The sequence below is a fragment of the Thrips palmi genome, unplaced genomic scaffold (assembly GCF_012932325.1).
Source record: "Thrips palmi isolate BJ-2018 unplaced genomic scaffold, TpBJ-2018v1 HiC_scaffold_2, whole genome shotgun sequence".
NCBI classification, from domain to species: Eukaryota; Metazoa; Arthropoda; class Insecta; order Thysanoptera; family Thripidae; genus Thrips; species Thrips palmi.
The window spans coordinates 10552413-10569264 of NW_023144629.1; the positions used below are offsets into that span (position 1 = coordinate 10552413).

A 16852-nucleotide genomic window follows, 5' to 3' on the forward strand; every position below is an offset into this window, starting at 1 on the left:
AAATTCACTTACGCGGACATAGACCACTCCTAGAATATGCACATTTGTGTCATTTTTTAGGTATCCCTCGGTTCGTCTTGACCTCCTCTAGGGAATGACATATTTTATATTTCGCGGAAGGGCCTATTTCGCCCTGCAGAGCCCTTGAAAAACCTTGAAAATCGCTCTGTGTTTTGATCTTACGCTGCAAAGCGCCCTGAAGCCTCAGGAGAAAATAAAATACGTCATTCCCTGCGTAAACTAATGCTCCATGCAGCCACCAAGTTTCATCGCAAAATTCCGAGCGGGGCGAAAATGGTCTATGTCCGCGCAAACACTAGCACTCCGGAGCCCCCGACTTTCCTGGATATCTTTGATACCCGCCCGCACAGCACGGGGGGTGGTGGCGGTAAGGTCATATGGAAGATAGGTCTGCGCAACCGAGATGCATGCTGGGAGACCGGGCAGCTAATCCCTCCCGAATCCGTCGCCGGCCGCAGCGGAGGACCGCCTACCTGCCTGCCAGCCTGCCTGCCGGCTTGCCCGGTCTCCCAGCATGCATCTCGGTTGCGCAGACCTATCTTCCATATGACCTTAGGTGGCGGGGGCCGGGGGGCAGGCGACGGCTTGGCTGCGCTCGGCACGGCCAGGGTGCCGCTGCAGCGCGCTGCAGGCAGACAGACCGATCGGCCGGCGGCCGCGTCCAGGCTGGCTGCCTGGCAGGCCAGCACGTCGCTCGCTCCTTGCGCGGAACGAGGGAGTGCAAGGAGGACGGAATGCTGCCCTCCCGGACGCGGCCGCTCGGAGCTTTGGTGCGCTCGCGCGCCGATTCGAATCGTGCGTGCAGCAGTACCAGCCGCCGCAGGGAAGAAATGTGACGCGCAGTTTCGCGCGGACATCGACCATTCAGGCACTGCTTGGAATTTTAGGCTGAAATTTGACAGGGCCGTAGAGGAACAGTGAGCAGAGAGGATGGTGTGATCTAATTTTTGCTGACTCTTTAGGGGCCCACATGGTGAAGGTCTGTCGGCCCGTGGCGCGCAGCCTTAGACTCCATGGTGGCCAGGGAAGTCCGGCGAAGCCGATGCGAGTCGCTGCGAGCTCTCAGATGGAATTCCCTGGTCGCACTTGCGCCAGCAGACCGCATATCAGCAACACGAGATGCGTCATGAGAATTTTTCGATGGGTCCTATGAACAAAGACCGATGTCTTTTGGGTCGCTCGAACAAAGACCGATCTCCTTTGGGTCGCTCGAACAAAGACCGATCTCCATTTCGGCCGTTTCTGCATTCGCCGCTTCTTTATCTTGTGGTTCTCGCAACAGACATCCAACTCAAACAATAGTTTGCAGGTTTTGTTCCAAACATATTAGGGAATGATTATCTAAAACTCATTTGTGTGGAATCAAAACGTAGAGATTGTTCTGGGACTTCAAAATGAACGCGTTGAAAGGTTAGGAAATGGAGATCGGTCTTTGTTTGAGCGACCCAAAGGAGATCGAACTTTGTTCGAGCGACCCAAAGGCCATCGGTCTTTGTTCATAGGACCCATCGTTTTAATTTAATTCGCGGCCGCGGCAGCACCACCGGTCGCCGACACTCGCCAGCTTCGCCCGGCACCATGCTGCATCATTGGCCTAAAATTTTCCTAATTTTGAGATTTGAGTTTAAACACATTTGGCGCATTTTAAAGCGCGTTTCAAGACAGGACATCATATTTAATTCTCCCAGATGAGTGGATGCAGGGAACTGCTCTACTTGAGTACCACGCTGGTTCTTACCACTTGCGCGGACATACAGTTCAAAATTGAATCTGAATTTTTCGAGGGAAATTCGGTAGGGGCGTTTAATGGCTAATGGCGGAGGGGGGATTGTATTTCACTATTCGGTCAAATGTCTAGTCACCACTTGGTGGGCGGTCAGAGTGTCCCCCGAAGCCCGGTCCACAAGAATTGTACCATTTTTTAACTCTCATTTCTTAATATTTATTTCAGTGTCACGCAAGGATTTGAATGTAAAGCGCACTGAGAAAACCTTACAAACTATTTTGGGCCTTACAAAGAAAAGTAGTTTGTATAACAAAGTATTTTGAGCATACGTAAGCTTACAAAGAAAATACTTCGTAATTTACGAACTATTTCTTCGTATAACAAAGTATTTTAGTTTGTTATATGTATGCTCAAAATACTTCGTAAGGTTTTAAGAGTGCGCTACATCCATGTATTTTTTTAGCAGATGATACCTTTACACATTCAATTTAACAAATTAGCACATTTACGAAGTACAGCGCAGGGCTCCATGCAACACTTTGACCTCTCACCAAAAAGAGACAAGACGTCTGAACCTGAAATAAAATATACCACCCCCTCCGCCAATCGCCTTGTAACGCCCCTGTCGAATTTCAGTGAAAACTCTGAAGCGGACTGTGAACTGTTTATGTCCGCGCAACTCATATAGCGCCGAAAACAAATAAAGCATCATCTCCTTCACATAAATCCATCTTGGAGAAATGGGTATAGAAATGATCAGCGTGTCTTGAAACGCGCTTTGGGATAGTATACAAAAATACACAATTTTTGACCCAAATCTCAAAACTTGTAAAATTTCCTGCCACCTGACTGGAGCCCGCTGGAGGCCGACGGACATATCGCCAGGCTCTCCGCTGGGCTGCCGGGTTTCCCTGGGTGGCGTACGGGAAGCTAGTCCCGGCGGTGTCATTGTCCGTCTCTGTCTTTCCCACTTGCTGCTGCCAGTGCGACAAAGACAATGCGGCGACATATGCGGCGGGGCTGACGCACCCCGGCGGCCAGGTAGACGCCGGCAGGCCGGCCGTAGCCGGCCGCGTGCACCGCGCTGGGCTAGCCGGACTACCTGAGGCTCCCCGCCCACCCCACCCCGCCCCGGGCGAGCGGACAGGAAAGTAAACTGCAATGACTTTGCCATTGTTTGGGGAATACTCACAGCAGGTGAACTGTATCGGCCAGAGCGCTACGCAGGCAGCACGTGCCGCCCGGCAGAGCAGCCAGCCCGTCCTTCGGCTGCAGACGGTGGCGCAGCCTGGCGGATTTTAGTTTCGTGCGCGGCGTGATCTTCCGCCTTAAGTAAAGGTATCATCTGCAAAAAAAATATGTATCTCTTTTCACTCCTTAGACTTTCCCCTTTCTGATTATGTTCGGGTTGATCACCTTTGGCGATTTTGGGGCCATTTCACGGGGTTTGGAGCGGACCGTCGCGCTTAGCCCCGAGCCAGCGGCTAGCGGGTCGGCCGCTTTTGACTTGACAGGCCGGCGGGCAGACTAACAGCGCGGATGCCGGCCACGCTGGAAATGTTGACGATGCTGCCCTTGGTCTTCTCCAGGTGGGGGATGGCGAACTTGCAGAGTTGGAACACGGAGCGCACGTTGATGTTGAGCTGCCGGTCGAAGACCTCCACCTCCAGCGTCTGGGAGGTGCCTCGATCAGCGAAGGCGGCGTTGTTGACCTGTAACGCGAGGGCTGGCTAAGTTCGTGACACTCCACTGAGAGTGAGGGTCCTCACTCCGAAACCCTTAAAAACTATTGCGAACACACTAAATGTCATGGGACTTTTTTTGTCCCACGGTTTATGCAATTTTAAGCACATCCGGGGGTGATGCAATTTTGTGTCCGCCAGGCGAGACAAATTGCCTAGTGAAAGTACCAGGTGTTTCAGAAACCCCGTAGAAGTTTGAAGATATGCAACCCGCTCGCCTTCGTGCGGGCGGGCTTGCCTACGCGCTGGTCGGCGGGCGCCGGAGCGATCATGGGTTGCCACTCGTCCACTAGTGCAGCTGGGTGACGTTCCCCTTCCCCTCGCCGCACCGGTTGCACTCGGCTGGCCCGGTCAACTGTCACAGGTGGCGCTAACGTCCTCTATTGGCCGCCAATCAAACCATCTCGGATGATGTCGCTAGCCGGCGAACCACCGATCGGCGAATGTTTGAGAATTTAGCGACAACTTTCTTGATGGTTTGATTGGCGGCCGATAGACGACGCTAGCACCACCCGTGACAGTTGACCGGGCCAGCCGAGCACAACCGGAGCGGCGAGGGGAAGGGGAACGTCACCCAGCTGCACTAGTGGACGAGTGGCAACCCATGATCGCTCCGGCGCCCGCCGACCAGCGCGTAGGCAAGCCCGCCCGCACGACGGCGAGCGGGTTGCATACGTTCAAACTTCTACGGGGTTTCTGAAACACCTGGTACAAGTTGCAGCTGGCGCCGGACAAAATGTGTCACTAGACGGGAACAAAATTGTATCAGCGTCGGATGTGCTTAAAATTGCATAAACCGTGGAACAAAAAAAGTCCCATGACATTTAGTGTGAAGGGGCGAAGGAATGGCAGGGAGTGACCAAGGGAGTGACGCAGACAGATCAGAGCGTCCTTCACGAAAAAAATTTTTTTGTCGTGGCAACGGAAATGTGGGTTGATTTCGGGATAGCAAAAAAAAGAGTTGTTCGGCGTACTAACAATTGTTGTGAGAACGAACACTTTGCTCTGGCGACAAATCATGCGTCAGAAGTACAAACATGTGACTTTTTTCATTTTAGTACTCCTGACGATATTGTTCGTTGTCGGAACGAAATGTTTGTTCTGACAACAATCATTTTTGCTGTCGCAACAAAAATTTTTTTACGTAAACAACAGAGTTCCAGAGCGCATGCGCGCAATTGATCCAGGAATACACCTAATCATGCATCTGTGTCCAAACGACACTAGTAATTTAACCGAACAACCAGTTGAGCGACACAGACGAGTAGACGACACAGGCTCAACAGCAAACTTATCAGCACCCCCTTGATCAGCGCGGCGGGCGAGGGGTGACCCACTGTAAAATTTTGTGTACAATAATTGTGTGAATGTGCAAGAATGTGCAAGATTTGCCACACAGGTTGCCTACTTACAGGCGTTTTTGCCACGTGAATGTGGATTGTGGTCAAATTTTGTACAATGAATGTGAGAAGCTGTGCCCCCCACGGCGGCGGGTATCGTGAGGGCCTTGAGTCATAGTCAGGCAGTCAGAATGTGTTAAAATCCTTAACTTGATACAGCCATTGTCTCTAAATTCTTAAGACTCAGCCTACCTCTCTTCTTTGATTTGGCTAGTTCTTCCTACGGGTGCTCATACTCCTGAGAAACACTCAATACACAAGTAAGGAGCTTTTTTTTCATTGTTTATTAAAATCAGAAACAGTATTGAGGACAAAGCTTCGCTAACCTTGGTCTTCTTTGCATCTAACTCCTTTTGCTACAAATTTTCGTCACCAGCTTTTCTCTTCAGGGATCAAAAGTCCTCGACAAAAATGTAAAAAATAAAATTGTGAAACAATGATATCTCCCATTTACATGTAACATACAAACACACACACCTCAGCTTCTGAAGTCTTCTGGAGCACTTCATGCTAAAATAATATTAAGCCTTCCATGATCTGCAGTGCTCTCAGATTCAACAGTCTTGACGACTAGTTCTTGATGTAGCTTCTGCTTCTCTACTTGAAGAAGTTTGGACTTGAGCATGTCCCACAATCTTGCTATAGATGTGTTATTCTGATCCCATACCGCTATAAAAATTTGCCGTAAATTGTGGAACATTTTGATAACTTTGGGTTTTATTTATGAGTGTTTCTTATAGATTATTAGTTGTCAATGTGATAATCTCAATTCCTTGCCTCTTGTTTCACTGAGAATTTAAACTAATGAACATAGCATCAATTGGTGCAGAGCAATACCATTGCACATGAAGTGTAATGCCTTCTCCTCCCATGCATAATAAGCATGGGGCATTTTCAGGAAGCAATGCACGTAAGGTGCAATATGGCTGTAGTATTGCACGTAGGGTGCAATATCTCAGCGCATTGCACCATACCATATTCATAGCGTTTGGAATCTCAATGTTTCAAGCGGAATGTGAAGTTGATGCTCTTTCGTTTGCTAAAAGCATGCAAAGCAGTTCCAATCCGTGCTCTCACGTTCCAGCTTCGTCCCTTCCCAACCATGGGGTTCAAATGGGGCAGCCGGTACAATGGGAATCTTTCAACTTTGATACACAATGGCGTGGCAACTTGGGCTCGCCTTAAGAAACCTATTAAAAGCTCACGTTACGCCAGTGCGTGTCAGCAGGCGGGAGGGGGAGGAATGATTCGCAAGGGGAAAAGGGGAGGGGGGGGGGGCGGTCGCTGAGACTCGCAAGGGGAGGGGGGTGAGGTGGTCGCCGACAGTTGGGTGGGAGCGGGGGTAGCACTGCAGCCGCTGGACAGACGTAGCAGCGTGATCCTCGAGCGGAGCACTGTCCAGTCCGGTCGGTTAAATTCAGTTCGTGGACGGTCGGTCACCCTAGGGCGCAGACGCGTCTGCTAGGATTTCTGTTCCTAAGGCTGCTGTTGAGGTTGCTGCTCAGCGCTTCAGAGACGTTCGCTCCTTGTTTGATGCCATCAAAACCTTCTCTTCATCGCCCGTTATACTGAAAGGAAGATCAGGTAACAGGATTGTGAGCGTGGATGAGGAAAGATCAATGCCTCCTCTTAGTGTGTGCTTGCATCAATACTTCACTTTCAAGGCAGAATTGTCAGTTTGAAGTTGCTACTCCTGTGAACTTGCATTTGATGTTCCCGGTTTCACTTGTTACTTCTCGTTTAATCTGGCGTTTCGTCGATAATGGACTCGGTTGCTGTTTCCGGTGTCGCGTGAAAAGTTTCTTAACTTAAAGTCTAGCTGTTTCTGGTCTCGCGCACTTGCTTACGAGAATCAGCTTTTGACAACGTTTACGTTTCATACTTTTGTATTCAGAGTGGACGATTGTTTACTGTAAACTATACTTTGAAGCCCAACCGGACTACGCGTAAGTGTTGATTAGTGCTTACTCTCTCATGCCTCTGCCACGCTGTAGTTTCTATACCATTTCTCAATTTATCCTTGTGGTAGTTTTGAGTACAACTCATGAAACGGACCTCGTAGTAGATCTGAGAACATTTCATGTAACGGGCCTTTACAGAGGTAGATCTGAGCACCTTTCATGTAACGGGCCTTTTCAGAGGTAGATCTGAGCACCATGTAACTTACCTTCTCAGAGCATCCTGGTCGTCGGCGAGTGTAGAACATAACGTGTGTAGTTTACCGGAAGTGTTGCTTGCAACTTAGTCCCATCCGAATTACCCGAGGCGGTAATAATTCAAGGTAGTTGAGCCTGTTTCCGGTGCACCTTGTTTTGATTCTGCTTCGATACAAGTTTTCGCAAGACGGTGTCCATCTTCACACTCGTATCAGACCAGAATCTTAAAATAGCTTGAAGGTTACGATAGGTTGAAACGTGCTCGTGCTGTTAAATATTTTCAAAGAGACACTTCCACCAGAACGCCGAGTGAAGAACAAGAGGAAGAAATGGTACCGGAACGAGTTCCCCTAAACGTCTTTTTTATGGGTTTTGACGGTTTACAATCATGAAACTCTTCTTTTTATAATTTTAAACAATTTTTAGATCCCAAATGAACCCCTAATATGATCAAAGGAGCGACTTTTATGGACTGTTTCCGGCTTTTGTTATTCTTCTTGTTCTTCACTCGGCGCTCTGGTGGAAGTGTATCGAACTGAAAAGTACCCCCTTTGCGTTATGTTGCGGAGAACGGCAGTTTTTTCTTTTGCATTATCCATCCTTTTCGATGTTTTAAACCCCCATCTGCACTGCAAATTCAAGTGTGGGACTGTCCCACGCTAACAAGCGGGATATAGTTTCCTCCATGCATGCTTGTCTCTTCCAACAGACCATTAGTCGTGGGTGAGTGAAGAACAAGGTGACAAAAGACAACTTTTAAGCACTTATTCTTTAGATATCTAAGACTCTTTGCTGTAGATGTGAGAATATTTCACAGTAAATGCCTCATATTGTCAGTGAACATATGCACTCTGAATGTCTTGAATGAGTCTTGTGTGATTCTTCTTGTTCTTCATTCGGCCAGGACTAGAATGGTCTACTTGATTCGCAGTGCGGTGTGAGCATTTCAGGGGTGACGCTCCGCCAAGGGGTTGCGGCATAATGTCTTACGTTGTCTATTACGTTTGTTAGACGCTGATAATAGTTGTTTTGAAGTTGAAACTGGGGTTGATCTCACTGGCCTGTACAACAGTTAAAATTTTAAAATTGTTGCTATCGCATATTGCTTTGTTTTTGAAGGTGGCATTTTTAGTGCCTGTTAGCCTAGAGAAGACAAGGCTGCTAGTTTTATTATTGAAGGCTACTACACTGAAAACCTAAATCGTCTCTTAATGACTATTTCAAGGCTAATTTTCCTTACAGGGATGTCATCAAAGCAATTGATGACTTTGTTGTCACGCCCATGCAATAAGTATAGGAGCTCTAATAAAAATGTCGTCAAGTTTCGATGAGATTGACATCATTTGAAAGTGATGAAAATATCATCAATGTTTTTGTCATAAAGTGACTAGAAATTTTCACCGTGAATGCTAACGCAGGTGTGCGCATAACACTCGCGTGTCTAAGTGCGCCTGCATGCGCATTCCCACAAAGACAACCTTCTCTCAAGAACTGTACATTTAATAACAAATACTTTGAAATTTATAGGGCTTTGAAATTTCACTGATTATAGTGATCCATGTTTGGGTCAGACCCAGACATGTATCAACCCCCCTCCCCCACCCACCCACCCACCCCCACCCTCGCGTTTTGACAGGGGCGATCCGATAACTTCCGGTTGCCTAAATTTTTAAAGAGTACACTCTGGTGCCACGAAAAATTTTTGAGACATTTCTGATGAATGGATTCTTTTTAATAACAGTTTAAATTTTGACTCCTAAACTAACCTGAAACCAGGCCGTTTTCGGACCCCTTTTCAGAGGCACTTTTTCACTTGCATACTGTAAGGGTAATGGTAAGATTGATCAGCGCCCCCGCGCGTGATTCTGAAACTTAAAGGTGTAGACTTCATGAAAAACTTTGAAAAAATTAAATTGGTCGATTGGTTTAGCAGTACGGGCTCGCTAACAAAAATGATCAATGATTGGTACCCCGATCCATGTTCGGCACTTTGCCCTACTTTTTATGGGTCTTGGGCACACATTCGAGTCAAGAGAGCGTTGCTGACTTTTTCTCATTAGTTTCGTGTTTGTTTAGGAAAGGGCATTGTACTTTCGAAGTAACAATGACTAATTTCCTTTTTGAAGTTAGTTTACTCCTTAAGAACTCGTGAATAGTTCTCTAAACTAGCGAAAAAGCCTAAATTGAACGATACAGTCGGGTCACAGTGCTTCAGATAGCATACCTCTTCGACATTTTGTTCACGGTAAAAACGGTACCTGGTTTTCCCAAGAAGCCTATAGTGATTTCCTGGGAAAGCCAGGTACCGTTTTCACTGCGTTCTCTCAGTCTCGTCGTCGATATAGGCTACGGTTATTCACTTTTCCCACGGTTACTAACAGCTTTCTTATTTACTGTGTTAGACAGGGCTGAATCATGGCTCAACTTCAGAGGTCGTGCCTGCCCATTGTGGATCAGGGCTGCTGCTGCGATTTGAAGACTTGCTGCAAGGTGCAGGGCTGGCTCCAAGTAGTAAGTACTTTACAGCAAGTTCGATTTCTAACATGGTAGCGCGAATGTTTTATATTAATTCTGTTTCTTTATCTTTGTGTGCAGGTCGGTTGCATTTTGTCAATTATCTCTAGCATCCATGTATTTGCTTCCGTCCCAGCCTTGTGCCAGGATGCTGCAGAGGTGTGTATTGCTCTCATTTTTATGACGGAGCACGCAATCTCATGTAACAAGTTCGTAAGTCCTCAGTTCAAGATATTGTGAAGCGACTATTTAACAGGTTTCAAATTCTCGGGTCAGATGTCTCAATTTGTGGTAGAAAGTTCTTTTCTATTGCATTAACTCCTATACTAGGAGTAGGGCCACACCTCATTTTATTTTCTGACTTATGGATGTTTACGTTAACTTTTAGTCGTTTCTCTCGAAATTGCCTCACGACAGAGGATTGGCTACCCAGTTTTCAGATTTTGGCAATTATGTGTATTTCTGCGTAGGAAATAGCATTGTCCTTTTTTAAAATATTTCCCGTTGATTTCCTGATAAACTTCAATTTAGATCAAAACAGCAAAATCTTTTAAATTTGAAGAAAACTAAAAATGGTCCTGGCATAATAGCTTTTGCAGCATTTTCTGGACTGGCATTTTCAAATTTGCCAATGCTAGCTTTTTCTTATGTCTTTGTAGGTTCAGTTGCTAGAATTTAAGTTTTAAGTACTTTTTCCTTTGTTGTGAGGAGAATGTGGGAAAAACCAACTAAAAGCTTACGTATACCTCCATAACTCGGAAATTATTAGGAGTTAGGGCTTCCAACAATGGGATTTAACTCATCCACTCTAGAAACTGAAGAGAGTGCCCGCAGGGAGTCCCTCAGTACACGCTATCTGGAAAGGGCTTGCAAGCACGCTCTGCTCTACCCAGGAGCATGCTTGGCAAGCACGATCCACGGTGGAGCATGCTTCAAAGAACGCTCAAGGATGAAAGCGTGCCTCTTCGCGTTCTCAGAACCTTGCAAAGAATGTGTTCGCGTTGCAAACTGTTTGGTTTGCAACTTTCTAAGAGTTATCGACCCCTCGATCTAAGTCCGTCTTCTTGATCTGATTAAGAAAATACGGGATTGATCTCTCAGACTCGTACCGATTAATCACATTGTTGTTATAGTGCATTGGGTTGTCCACTAACTAATTCGAACTAATTACCTTAACACTAGAAGCGCCGAACGGGCCAATTTGACCCATTTTGAGTTTTGAACTGAAATTTCCACTTTTGAAAATGAAAGTGGCAGCCTCCTAATTTCTGACTTTTCCTAGAATGATGAAATGCGTCTAAATTCGAAATCTGGACGTTCTCGGACCATATTTGACCGAGATAAAAGGACTTTTACCGTAAAGCGCCAAGCGGGCCAAATTGACCCACACGGCATTTTGACCACATTTTCGCGTTTCTACACAACGTAACGAGCTATTAACTGACTCTTCACCAATAAACATGAATTACGTCATATGAGGAATGCGTTAGGTCCGCGTTTATAACGAAGTAGGCAGCCCGCAATACATTTCCTGGCTGAAGACATCGTGCAGCTTCCTTTGACGTAAACTGCCAATGTCTTGGGCATTTTGGGTGACCCGATTGACTTCTAAACGCCCTAAGGTGTCTCTCGAACACTGAGCCACTAGTCTACCTTCAGTGGCACTCATAGCACGCTCAGCCCGAATCCTTGGGACAAAGGACTACAGCACTTACTCATGCGTAAAGAGATGAATAAAATGCCGATGTCCACTTTGTTGCTCTCGTGTCTAGTGTTTGTTTCAAGGTAATTCACTTGCCTCCATAAATTTTAACTAGTTCGGCAACTATTCATTCCCTGGATGTCTGAACAAGCCGGTCAGGACGATGGGCGACACGGAAACCCATCTCAGGGATACAGCAGGAGCAAAACTGGTTGAGACAGATCACTGAATGCTAGGGATACAGCAGGAGCAAAACTGGTTGAGACAGATCACTGAATGCTAGTTCACGAAAGGACGCAAATTAGAAACCACTACGCGCCTTGCTGGTTATGGCGAGTTTATTGAGTACTCGAGAGTGTTTACACATGTCTTTTACATTCCAGCCTTTTAAGCACACACTCAATCGAGCACTCAATCCTCCTTACTATGAGCTTCTCCGTTGCTATGAATCCTGGTTTCCGGGCATGCCTTGCAGCTATGCATTGAGGGTTTGGCCAGGTCTTAATGGTCGACGGTTCAGTAATTTATAAAATCACTATCTCGATCACAAGGCGATTAGAATTCTGCCATCTATATCATCAAAACGTTTCGGCAACGAGGCACTATAGAAAACACTAAGAACGATCAGGGTTTGCGGGTTGCCTACCTTGTCGCCTGGACCCCTGTGCACCAAATTTTATCCTTGACTTGCTAAGGGTCTACCAATCCGTTTTCGGTTCCCTTTGAGTCAAAATGACGGTTCAAGAGTTGACTTGTACGACGAAAATGCCCTTGGGTCAAATTGGCCCGCTCGGCGCTTTACGGTAATCCGAAAACCCGGCGCTTCTAGTGTTAAGTAACGTTTTTAATCATTGTTGCCATTTTTATCTCGCTTGCAAACGGAATCTAATCAACATGCGCTAACGTCAATGGGAAGCTTACAAAATGACTAGAGAGCACTGCAATTTCCGTGGCAGGTGTGGTGTTGTCCCAATTTGGCAAGCCGTTTTTTATGCCGAAAATTGGCAAGCCTTGGCCTAAAATCTTTATCAGCTTGCATAAATTTGGTGCCTCGGCCAGCTGCACTGCCTAATGTTGGCGAACTGGGAAGTACTTCCGGGCCAGACTTGCCGATTTTGGCATTCAGAACGGCTTGCCATCGGCTTTGCATTGAGCGTGAGAGTGCAAAGTTTTCGATTTCTTGGTCACCCTCCCTGTTTCATCGTTTTGCAGAAAGGCGTCGATTGCTTCGAAGACGAGAAAATGCACAAAATGCGACTCGCCGCTGCTGTCACCATCGAGGGGATCGACGTGGTCATCCAGGTCATCTTCTTGCTCAGCGCCGTTTTCTTCTTAGTGGGCATCTCTCAGGTGAGCTCAGATCCGACAAGGACTACAAGCTCTCTCTTTGTACAATGTCAAAACCAAAGCGTATAGTTCCATGCATCATTCACTCTCATTCCAAGAACGTGACATCACGTTGAAACGAATGAGACGAAAAGGTCACGTTCGTTTGAGCATTGTGTCACGTTCGTTTTGAATGTGAACAAGCTGATTTTTTGCCAATTCACACAATGTGACACAATGCTCAAACGAACTTGACATTTTGTCACGTTCGTTTCAACGGGATGTCACGTTCCTGGAGTTAGAGTGTTCAAGTCAAGCATATCACCACGCTTGAAGGCCCTATGACATTCTCGAAGCACACAGCGCTTCCAGACGATTCGGAGGAGCGCACTATTTTTCTTTTAAGATCATTCAGTTAGGAATGTACTTTGGCAATAGGTACCCGGCTCCCCTAGTCCCTGACCCTCGGTAGCAGCCATTTCTCTTGAGCCCATCTACCTAACCGGGGGCTTGTCCTTTCTTCTCCCAGGGGGTTTTTGCCAGTTCCTTGGCTAGTTCGTACAGGTGTTAAATATTTCTGCATTACGCAGCGAGTACACTCAGTCACCATGTTTTTTTTTGTGCATAAGCTTTGCATTTAATTGTGCATGCGTTAATTTGCGTGAATATGTGTGTAAAACCCTGTTGACAGGACTTCGTGCGTTTCACACGCAAACCTCGCCGGAATTTTGAGTGCAATTATTGATCTGTTTTGCAGGGCGAGCCTAGCAAGATGGTGCACTACATTCGCATGATGTGGATCAACCTCTGCTGGGGCATCATCTTCACTATCGTCAGTGCTGTTGTCGTCACGCCACTGTCCCTGATCTTCTTCGTGCTCCTGGGTTAGTAGGAAGTGTCTGCGTAATGAATGCACTGAGCTTCGAAACGCTATGCGTATGGCACGTATGGTGCAATGCAGCTAAGATATCGCACCATCCGTGCAATGCGATAGCCATATTGCACCTTACATGCCATGCGTCCCGAAAATGCCCTATGCTAATGCATGGGAATGGGGAGGCATTGCACTTCATGTGCAATGCATTTGTGTTGCACCAATTGACGCTATACTCATAGCGTAGCGTTTTGATTCTCAGTGTGTTTCCGTCTAGTCGAAGATCCCCACGATAAGCCGCCTCAGAATTCATTTCGTGATCAACGTCTTACGCGGCCATTGCTTTTCTTTAAACGTGGCCATTTTCATATTTTACTTTCTTCTTAAACATCTCTCAAATCAATGAGTGGCCAATCTGATTATCTAGTTTGCTGAAGGAACAGCAGGAATTGACGTTGTGCACTCCTCATAAAAGAAAGACACCGTCATTGAGGGGAGAGACTTGTCATTCTCCGTCAAAAAAATTAGAGTTTTGTGTTTGAGTTTTTTAATTCTTTGTGTCAAATTGGGTGACTGGCTGGTTTCGAAATTCAATGCCGTTTGGCCAGAGGATGACACTTGGTAATTTATTTTCCATAGGGTAGGTCAGACCGTCCTAACTATGAAGCCGTTTTACTCAGTGTTGCGCGCACGATTTAAGCTAGATCGTATATTGTTTCGACTTCATAATTTTTCCAATGTTTCACCTCCTTATAGCCATCATTCTGCGTTGGAATATCTTCAATCTGGCAAGCGTACACTGAGAACTAAAGGGTCGCCATCATCACCCTCTAAAGGGGTGATGCAAATTCGTTGTCCAATTTTGGGAGACGAAAAATTCATTACCTGAAATTTGGTAACGGGCATTACACTATTCAAAATGGTTGTTCAGTTACAATCAGATGCGTAAAAATTTAGTCATTTCAAAACATAGAATGTCATCTTGAATTAAAGTGTAACAAATGTCGTTGAATCCAGAAAGCGACCCATTCATTCTCAGTGATAAGTGGTCCGAAAACAATTTGTTGAATACTTGTGTTGGTACTCCTGAAAATGTGAATTTGAGACACTGAAAAACCAGCTCTTTCTTTAGTTCAATCTCCTAGTCCAATCTTTAGTGCTAGGAGTTCACGTAAGGAGGAACAAAGACATTTATGATATTATGCCGCTTTCTCTGAACCTGAAATTTGCTAAAATTTTGGTGTCCCCCCTCAAGGTACTCCCTGAAGACTGCTGTTCTGTCCAGTCTTAATTTTTTCATCATTCCGATTATCATTTTTCATAATTAATTGAAGAATTTCAAAAACAATCAGGATGCACAACAGCCTTCAGGAAATAGACTCAACTCTAATTTCTGTTCCCTCGAATTCATGTTGTCCTGTAACCTACTTTGTTGGCAAAGCCAGGGCCAACTCCATTTCAGGAGTGCTGCGTAGCTTGGCAAATGCTCGTTTTGTACACGTTTGCATCTTCACTCTGTCTCGTATTGACTTTATGACTCTGGCCAAAAAGTTTTTTGTGCAATCGTAACATATACTATTTTCTCTTTAGCTATGCACTATTTTGTTCATTGTATAAAATATTTAGTCCATTAAACCTGACTTTTCCTATATGCAATGTAGTTTTCAATTTCTACAAGATCTACTGACAAATTTATCTCTACGATCAATTGTGCATAGTTTAAGAGAAAATAGCACATTATTTACGTTTGCTCAAAAAACTTTGTAAAGAAGAGCGAAAAAAGTCTATACAGGTCTGAGAGTGTACAGCTCGCCCTTCTAAGCTTAGCCGTACACTCTTAAAACCTTACGAAGTATTTTGAGCATACGTAGATCAAACTAAAATACTTTGTTATACGAAGAAATAGTTTGTTAATTATGAATAGTATTTTCTTTGTAAGCTATTGTATGCTCATAATTCTTTGCAATACAAACTTCTTTTCTTTGTAAGGCCCAAAATAGTTTGTAAGGTTTTCTCAGTGTACCCAGTCTCGCAGCTTTTTCTCCGCGGCGCCCTTCTCTCATGGCAATCTTGCAATGTTGTAACCTAGAATTATCCCTTGTCAACAGGTGTTCAAGTCTACTGCCTGATATGCGCCAATTCCCTCCACGTCCAGATGGTGGCAGATCGAAAGGGCCCGTACACTCGTCAAACAGCGTAAAGAAGAAATGATGTTACTGGCCGGATGGTCTCACGTGTATTTTCGTATTTTCCTGGCCACTATTGAAGTTCTTTATTTTTTAGTTTTCGGTCCAAAGTTTAGGCCGAACATTTTCTCATTGCATTCATTATGCAGGATGATTAAATTGTGTTTAAAGTGTGTGAAATAAAAGTTCTTTGACTTAACTTGTGACACCCTTCTGCCTTAAAGTAGATGATTAATACCCTTGTAACGCTGCGCTGCTGGTCTAAGCGCGAGACACACTCACGCTATTTAACCTGAACATGTGGCCCGGGTGATTCCGTGCGTAGGGGCCGTTTTAGCCACCTTAGAAAGTCAAGTAATCAATCTTGCTTGTTCGGCCGGAATTTGGCCTAGATGGCATCAATTGAACCCCAGGAAGACACTCTGAGCGTGGGCGAGCTAAAAGTTGACTTTCGTTTTCTCCCCCTATAAAATATGACGAAATTTACTGAAAGTATGACGGAAATTACAAACAGGAGTTTCTGGCTCACTGCAACTGCATATATGCAACTGCACAGAAATATGCCATAAGTTTGGCACACCAGTTCGACGTCAAGATACATCTTTTCACGTGTAGGATGTCTTTCAAAACCCAATAGGAGAGGAGCGAGATGGGCATACGGAAATTACACCAATTGTTACAACCCACCGATTTCACACACAACTTCCACTCGCACGCTCACCCCCCTCACTTTTTCGCCACCGAAACTCGTTCATATGGTAAACAGACCGTGCTGATTCTAAATACGGCGGTGGTTTTGAGCAGGGAGCACTCCTAGTAGTTTTTTTTTGTGCTTACTTTGAAACCACTAAGGTAAAAGTCGGAGTACGGTGGACATTTAGTACGCGTTCTGAAAGTACAGTTCCAATCAATATACGATCTTCAAATTCAAGCAAGATAGTCACTGTTAGTTAGGGATTTGATGGGTGTGTGTGGAATTCGAAGATTTGAATGGAACGAAGGGTTATAGAGCCGCAAAGTTGGTGTAAGGTACGAATGGACATGACGGAACTTACAAAATCGACCCTTTTGGCCCCTCTCCCACGTCACATGTTAGCTTTGAAAGTCTGTATACAAAGGGAACAAGCTATTCTAGTGCCAAACAAGATTCTTAAGTGTATAAATGGATTGCACTCGAATAAGTTCGCTCTGGGGAGGGTGTGGAC

General features: G+C 45.5%; 1 protein-coding gene across 10 annotated transcripts; it reads left to right on the forward strand.

The window, feature by feature from the left end:
• The first annotated feature begins 6218 nt into the window (after positions 1 to 6218).
• LOC117646826 lies at positions 6219 to 15853 on the forward strand. 10 transcript variants are annotated; one of them, XM_034388066.1, is made up of 6 exons: positions 6219 to 6473; positions 9448 to 9556; positions 9641 to 9718; positions 12474 to 12611; positions 13345 to 13471; positions 15570 to 15853. In XM_034388066.1, the coding sequence occupies exons 2-6, from the start codon at positions 9461 to 9463 to the stop codon at positions 15659 to 15661; spliced, it is 531 nt and encodes a 176-aa protein (XP_034243957.1). In that variant the 5' UTR covers positions 6219 to 6473; positions 9448 to 9460; the 3' UTR covers positions 15662 to 15853. The 10 variants fall into 10 exon arrangements, with proteins under 10 accessions (XP_034243957.1, XP_034243958.1, XP_034243959.1 ...); XM_034388067.1 differs by having other exon boundaries at positions 9452 to 9556; XM_034388068.1 differs by lacking the exon at positions 6219 to 6473 and adding an exon at positions 6586 to 6835.
• Positions 15854 to 16852: the final 999 nt, after the last annotated feature.

Excerpts from the sequence above, each read along its gene's own strand:
- LOC117646826 (XM_034388066.1), top strand. The coding sequence starts at position 9,461 with ATGGCTCAACTTCAGAGGTCGTGCCTGCCCATTGTGGATCAGGGCTGC. Across the intron at positions 9,557-9,640 it reads TGCAGGGCTGGCTCCAAGTA|GTCGGTTGCATTTTGTCAAT; the intron begins GTAAGTACTTTA and ends CTTTGTGTGCAG. Across the intron at positions 9,719-12,473 it reads TGTGCCAGGATGCTGCAGAG|AAAGGCGTCGATTGCTTCGA; the intron begins GTGTGTATTGCT and ends ATCGTTTTGCAG.